This window comes from Papaver somniferum, chromosome 7 (assembly GCF_003573695.1).
Source record: "Papaver somniferum cultivar HN1 chromosome 7, ASM357369v1, whole genome shotgun sequence".
Lineage (NCBI taxonomy): Eukaryota > Viridiplantae > Streptophyta > Magnoliopsida > Ranunculales > Papaveraceae > Papaver > Papaver somniferum.
This window is the reverse complement of record NC_039364.1, coordinates 12,630,074-12,637,789: the sequence shown is the minus strand read 5'-3', so window position 1 is coordinate 12,637,789 and position 7,716 is coordinate 12,630,074. Positions and strand designations below refer to the sequence as shown.

Genomic DNA, 7,716 nt, shown 5'->3' with positions numbered 1-7,716 from the left:
AGGTCTCTTGTTGAACTTTATGATAGGAATAGATCCTCTCAAGTCTCTAGTTATGGAGTAGAACCCAATAACTCATTTTGGAAGGGTCAGGTTAGTGAAGAACATCCGATGTCTGGCTACCAACCAAAGCAACTTGGTTTCCGTAGTCAAATGTGGGTCGTATGAAATACCCCAAACCATCTAACGCTTCCTAGAAAAGTTAGGTTACAGACATAGTTCCTCGAGCTCCCAAACTCATGATTGCATGTGCTATGACGTGTTCGTATCCAATCGCCTCTGGTACTCCTTTCCTGATGTTCTCAAAACTACCATGATATTACGCAATAAAACTCGAGCATAAATCTGTTGCCTTGGATCGCTCTTCTCCATTATTACACGATACTAATGTGTTAACATTGTTGGAACTGTAACAATGAAACACCAAACATTAGATGAATCTGGTTGTACCCAAAATAATCAACTAAATTAAAAACCGCAATTGACACACGAGGGCAGAGCCACCTGCTCATCAAATTGTCCTTAACACATTATTGCGCGGGTATTCCTCAATAATGAGAGATGTTATACCCCATAAGCGCAGATGTGTCCAGGATAAAACTGCCCGATATAGACTGTATAAGCACAATACAATCTACCCAAATTTAAACTCAGCAGCAAGGATTAGGAAAGAAGATATACAACCACTGTTGCGAAAACTAAAGTGAGAAGATGGAGAAAAGAAGAAGAAAACGTAGCCGTGTATATGCTTGTTGAAGAGAAATTCGGTTTTTTATTTATAAGAGAAAGTTACTTCTGAATCAGATTAGGCTTTTGTTTCCTTGTAAAATACGATTTGTTGTAAAACACTTCAAAAAGGAAAAAGAATTCTCCCATAAATAAAACACTTATATAAAATATTTTTGGAATTAATTTCCTAAAGAAAAACTCGCTAAAAATAAATTCAAATAGACACAAGACTTGGTACATGGTGTATGTGCATATTGCGTGGCTTGGAACATGTATTGTTTGCCCCACTTGTTCCACCTTCGTTTGTCAACATACCATAAGACAGTGGTTATATAGTGAACTCCTCTTTAGTTTTCCACAATGTGGGACTAAAAAAACATTTCATTCACCCATAAAATGAATAAGTATACTTAAACCCTTAGGTCATTAGATCAAACCATACCAAAACCAAAAATTCTATTAATTAAAAAACTCATTTTCTTCAACAACTATGTGTAAATTCTTCCCATCATATCTCTATAATTTAAAAGCTTAGTCCAAGAATCTACAACTACGTAATCCTTCATCACCCATAACATAACTCGAATATCTCTGAAACGTGAACTGCGAAGTAAAGGTCTTTTCCAACCACAACCACCCTTTCTTTTCTAAGCGTGTATCTTTCATCTAACAAACAACTCGGTATCTGGATTTCTTTTGTTGTCTTTTCAGCTATATCAAAAGAAACTATAACAGTGGCTACTGCTCGATGATTAACAATCTTTTTTGCTACCCAACGCATAACTCCATTTAAAAGCTTCATAGAATCGTAAACTCATACACAAGAAGTGTTTCCTTTTAGTTTCCATGAACTTGAACCTACTGTGTAAACATGAATTTCAGAAAAAGCATACGGCTCATTAAATATCAAGCACCGCTGCGGACTAAAAATTAATATTAACTTGTAATCATCGATCTTATTGTCATAGCCAAACCCAAATGCCGCCATGTATGTAATAGGTGGTTTTTTATAAACTATCTCCATAAATTCTTGAATAGATGGATTCCATAGGGAAACTATAACCGTATTAAATAAAATGTATTCTGTAAAGCAAAATATGCCATTACATGAACCCATGCAACTGCCAAGTTTGCCTTGGACACGACTACACATCGGTAGATCAATATTGACAGCCTTATCACTCAAGGATGATGTCGAAGCTTCGTCAAAATCTAAGCGATAATAATGTGGTACTGGTCAGGAGTCGTGCGAAGATAATGTAGTAATAAAGATATTATATTTATTATTTTCAACAGCTTGCTTCTTGATAAAATCAGGGTTTTTGGGTAGATCTGACCAGGGTTTGCATACGCACCTGAATCGTATGATTGTTTTGGCTGGTAACATCAAAAGTATAAGGATGATAACATCGTCCGGAAGGATCGGTAATGCGTTTTTCTCCTTCATGGTTTTGACGGCGAATGAAATTTCTTTTTCTCTTTGCTATTTCATTATGAAGTTAGGGTTCTTGGTGCACAATGAACAATCCTGAATGGTTTATGTAGCTTGAGGAAATACACATACCAGGTTCTAGCTGCCAATGCCATGGAAAGAAAAACATGACTCTTACCGGTTGGACCGGATAATCCCATGACGGGTTGCGGCCCAGACATATCAAAGCAGGCCACATGCCACCTGCTACTCTGGCCCGATGTATGAGGAGGTGACATCCATGGATGATGCCACTCATGTTCAACACTTTTTTTGCCCCAACACTTTGTATTTAAATATAAATTTTTGAAGTAATAATACATCGGGAATGAGCAAGCCATCTTTCAATGATGAAAAAGACTAAAAGTCTGACTCTTGGTATTCCAGCTTTCGATCTTTAAGCTCTGGATCTTCGGCCGAGGATTATATATATATGCGGGACTCTCTCGAAAACCCAAATTTGATCCCTCTCTTTTTAAAAAGCCTATCATTAAAATTGTATATATGTATAATCTAAAATACAAGATTTACGGTCAAGATTAATATATTTAAATTAAATTTAGGTTTTCACATTTTATACATACCAAATAAACCTTCACCAATTACTTAAAAAAGAATACACGAAACATATATTGATTTCCGGTCAATTAGTTACCTTATTTAACGGTCAATCAACATGATTTCCGGTAGAATTAATATCCTCTTCTATTCTTATGGGTTTTATTTCCTTTTTTATTTTATTTTCACAATAATCAATATCGAGTAAAATCGGGAGTCAATATTAATTTTCCGTTAATCGGAAATCCTAATAAATATTGGGAATAAATATTGATCTATATTATCATATCTCAGCATCTCTTTCCCAAAATTCTGTATCAACGTTATCATTTTTTTTTTGGTTCTACACAATCAATGATGTTTTTGCTTTAGTAGGAAATATCAATAGGTCTTATGAACAATATATTAGCATGAGCTTGGTCCAGTTGACTTAGTCAACTGTCTGTTTGGTCCTTTTTTAAAAAATATTATTGTTTGGTCCTACAAATAATGATTTGGTCCTAGGGTGACGTCATGGATTATGTAATTGTCATCTTGTAGTTGCAGAAATACCCTTTTGGGTCCATGGTTTTCAGATTTACTTTCTCTCTCTTCCTTATTTTCAGATATAGTTTTTTGTTCTTCCCCTTTTTTTCTCTGCTCATGATGAAGAAGATGATGATGAACGATGACTTTTTTGGGTTCTTTTCTCTGCTAATGATGTTGTTGATGATGATGGTGATGAAGACGATAAACAAGATGATGATGATGAAGTTTTTGCGTTTCTTTTTCGTTTCTTGTTGATTTTCTGCTGTTGTTGAAGATGATAAATACGATGAAGATGATGTTGTTGATGCCAAAGACGATGATGATGATTTAGTTTTTGAAGACGATGTAGTTTTTGTGTTTCTTTTTTCGTCTCTATTGTTTGATGTTGTTGTTGAAGATGATGAACATGATAAATACGATGTTGTTGCTGCTGTTTTGAATACTATGATGTTTTTATCATGAGTTCATTTCTAGGATGAACTCTGGTTTATATATATTTTTATCAGGAGTTTTGTATCTATTGTTTGATGTTGTTGTTGAAGATGATGAACATGATAAATACGATGTTGTTGCTGCTGTTTTGAAGACTATGATGTTTTTATCAGGAGTTCATTTGACGAATGAACTCTGGTTTATATAGGTTTTTATCAGGAGTTTATTTCTGGAATGAACTCTGGTTTATGTAGGTTTTTATCAGGAGTTCATTTCTGGAATGAACTCTGGTTTATATGTTTTTATAAGGAGTTCATTTTGACGAATGAACTCCTTATAAAAGGTGATTTCTGGAAGAAGAAAAAATAAGTAGAAATTAACAGGAGTTCATTTTGATGAATGAACTGCTACAAAAAAATAAGTAGAAATCAACATGGAAGGGTACATTGGTTTAATATTTTTAAATAATATGGACTAAATGGAAAAGGTGATTTCTGAAAGGACTAAACAGACCTGGGACCACCTAAAAAATGACCAAACGATATTTTTCCCTTTGCTTTATGGGTTCAGATTATGAGCTTGTGATAATTGTGGTTTGCAACTGATTTATGCAAGTGAAACTGATTATCAAATTGTAAAAATGATAATGGTAATTGGGACTCTCACAAAACATAATTAACTATAAAACGTGAGATTTGCAATTATCATTATAGTGTGAAAATTAGAATATTAGGTGATAATTGCAATTTTTGGGTGATAATTACAATTTGAACAGGTGATGATGATAATTGGGAGGCATCTTCACAAAACGCAGTAAAGAGTGAAATTTACCATTATCACTATGTTATCAAAATTAGAATTTTTGATGATAATTGCATTTTTACAAAAACGTGCAATTAGGTGATAATTGTATTTTTGCAAATTGCTACTCGTAAAAATTGGCATTATCACTAAGGTGTGATAATTAGACTTTTCTAAAAGTTACAATATTGACAGAAATTGACTTGGTACATTCAGATTGTTGTAATCTGACTATGGATGACCTTATCACTAACAATTTCTAAATACATTCGCAAAGAGTCTAATTTTGTGCACTCTCCTTAATGAGTTCACGTGACATTACAATTTCGTCCACCGTTTGATTTAAATTTTAGTAACAAAAGGACAAGATTCTTAACACAATGGTAGAATGGAGCAATAATGTGAAAATCTTTCAAATGTTAGAAAAGATTGTGCAAGAATCGGATAATCTTATAAACGCTGAAACTATTTCTGAATTTATTTTTTTCAATTATTATTCTTCATTTTCCCTTTAAAGAATAGCATTATATAGGATCTGGTTCCAGGTATCAGGAACACCAGCAAGGCACCAATGACTGCAATCCATTGCTTTTGGACCACCAAAACCGTACATAGATGGGTGCCCATCTTTTCTTAGCTGAGAAAGAGTTGTTATATCCAGCAAATACACTGGCTTTCTTATTGTGTTCAAGACTTCTTTCATTGCATGTACCGACTGCAGAGTACCTCCCAAGTATGTCGAACCTTTTATAGGTTCCTTCTCTAGTAAACAATTCTTCAATCGCGGCTCACTCCAGTCACTTCCACTAATAAATTCCATGTGTAGAAGTCAGTCTTATGATAAAATGCAATTAGGTTAAATTCGAGTAAGGACATTGCACGATAGAAAATGAGTAAAAACGGCTTACTTGTAATGAGAGGGAGATACCCCTTGATAGAAGACTTCGGTTTTTGCAGGATCAACATTGGCATCGACCCATTTACCCCAAGTGGTTAATGCCTTCTTGAAAGCAATCAGACGATCCATGTCTTTGTATATTTTAGTTCCTTCTTGAATGTAATCCCACCTATAATGACCAAAAGTGTCCCAATCAAGATTAATTTGTCTAAACAAATTCACACAGAACCCAAACTCATCTAATGATGCGTGCACAAAGCTTTAAAATCAATTTTACGCTAATTAATCAAATACTTAGTCATTTATGTAACTAAGTGCAAGTGGTTTACATACGGTTGTGTAGTGCCTCTACGGTTCCACCAATGCCATGTGTTGAAGATTAACGTATCGACTCCCATCCATGTGTCACTACTTTCTAGTGAGTCAAGTTTCAGAACTCGGCCGATCTTTTCGCTTACGACATCAACGAGGTAGACATTGCGTTGGAGCATCACAGTAATCTCATATTCTTATAACAGAAGCACCAAAAATGAATAAGTTGTGCACTGAAGCTGATTAGTAAAGTATAAAAATGTCATTGTCCCAAATCCAAAAAGTTTCTCTCGCCGGTCTCTCTCCCAAATGAACTAATAATCATTTTGTTGATTGATCTTGTCGTGAACCTAAATGCCCACAAGTTTGGTTGGTTAAATTCGTTCTGTGACCTCCCCTCAACCAGATCTGTCGGTGGCATCCTAACTGGTAACTTTAAAATATTACTGACTGGTGGTCTTTAAAATAAACAAATGCATCTCCTGGAAAAGTTTCAGGAATGTAATGTGTTGGTAATCACTCTCCCCAGTCCTCATTTATTGGTGACATACTCCAACAATATTAATACTTCGATATAATGTAGTTGAAGAAAATTTTGGAAAATAAATGAAAATTGCAATTGGTACTGAAAACCCAAGAGAACAAAAATATAAGAACTCACACTGATTTTGAATGTGGAGAGGGATGCTGTTCTGACCATACTGTAATTAGCATTTGGTATCGAAGAATGAAGCAAACAGATTAGTGATTCATACTGATTTTTACTCAGTGAATCCCCAACGAACAAGATTGATTTCCCTCTGAATCTCCTCGAGAAATCTTTACCATCAAACCTACAAAATCAAATTCACTAATTGACTAGGATAGTTTTGAACTGGTTCAGATTTGGAACTTGCATAGACAAGTGTGCCACATATTTGTGAAAAACATAGAGAATCTATGTCACATGAGAAAAGGATAAACTGAGGCTGACAACACAGTTAAAATTTGTATGGACTACACTGACGGAGGTTCCCCAATTAAGTATGTCACTTGTGCGGCCCTTATTGGTTGGGCCACTAAAATACTAAACTGAGATTAATCTCTTACTTTCATGAAGTTACCCATGTGATTTTTTTCTTAATCAGGATGAACTACCCAAGATTATACCAAGAAACTCTACAATTAATCAAAGAACGAGATGAATTTCATAATATGTACCTGACCAATTCACAACCTTGAGGCTTCCATCTATACTTTTCGTACTGGGTGTCAGGTCGACCATTGTGCTGACAACTATATTCACGTTCGATCAATGGACATTTCGACGCATCATAAAGAGGATATGTGTTATCGAAAACCCAAGAACCTGTGAAGAAATCACAATTACCCTTGGAGGATTGAGATCTGTTCACATTTCTAACTGACAACAATTGATGTTGATTTTCAATAGCAACTGAATCGTGATTTAACAGACATATGGAGATTAGTATGAAGATAATAAGCCGAAGAACCGAAAATGGTGAAGAAGAAGAAGAAGATGGAGATGGAGATGAATACATCTCTCTCTCTCTCTCTCTCTCTCTCTCTCTCTCAGGAAAACAGAGTTTTCAGAGAGAAGGAGAGAGTATGGAAGAAGAAGAAGATGTTATTATTAATTATAAAGTAATGGCAATCATATAAAGATGATGAGGATTTTAATAGTAAAATCTTGTAGAGATTATATTGCAGTAATTAAAGGTAAAGATCTCAGTGCATTGTGGTTGTGTGTAGGCAGAAAATTGCCATAAATTCATAATAACTGTTAGATTGGTGGTCTCACTCAACTAAGTAGGTGTTTGTCATAACTCCTAAAAAAAGTTGTAACCGTGATGGCACAAGCTACCTACACATATAGGCTAAAAAAAAGTGATAACCGTGATGGTCCATGCTGCCTATGCAATATGCCACCATGAAACAGTTGTTCCCAACCAAGCTCAATAGATGAGGATAGCGGCAGTATCGTGTAGTT

At 35.0% G+C, this 7,716-nt stretch overlaps 1 protein-coding gene across 1 annotated transcript; it reads right to left on the bottom strand.

Moving 5' to 3' along the window:
* Positions 1-4,819: 4,819 nt before the first annotated feature.
* Positions 4,820-7,430, bottom strand: LOC113295685 (protein trichome birefringence-like 41). The gene is made up of 5 exons (XM_026544013.1): positions 6,927-7,430; positions 6,390-6,559; positions 5,748-5,922; positions 5,425-5,583; positions 4,820-5,322 (listed from the first exon to the last, which is right to left on the bottom strand). Exons 1-5 carry the CDS (start codon positions 7,265-7,267, stop codon positions 5,028-5,030), a joined length of 1,140 nt encoding a protein of 379 aa, XP_026399798.1. The 5' UTR covers positions 7,268-7,430; the 3' UTR covers positions 4,820-5,027.
* Between the last annotated feature and the right edge of the window lie 286 nt (positions 7,431-7,716).

Excerpts from the sequence above, each read along its gene's own strand:
- LOC113295685 (XM_026544013.1), bottom strand. The coding sequence starts at position 7,267 with ATGTATTCATCTCCATCTCCATCTTCTTCTTCTTCTTCACCATTTTCG. Across the intron at positions 5,923-6,389 it reads CCTCTCCACATTCAAAATCA|AATATGAGATTACTGTGATG; the intron begins GTGTGAGTTCTT and ends TTCTGTTATAAG. Across the intron at positions 5,323-5,424 it reads GTATCTCCCTCTCATTACAA|TGGAAGTGACTGGAGTGAGC; the intron begins GTAAGCCGTTTT and ends GGAATTTATTAG.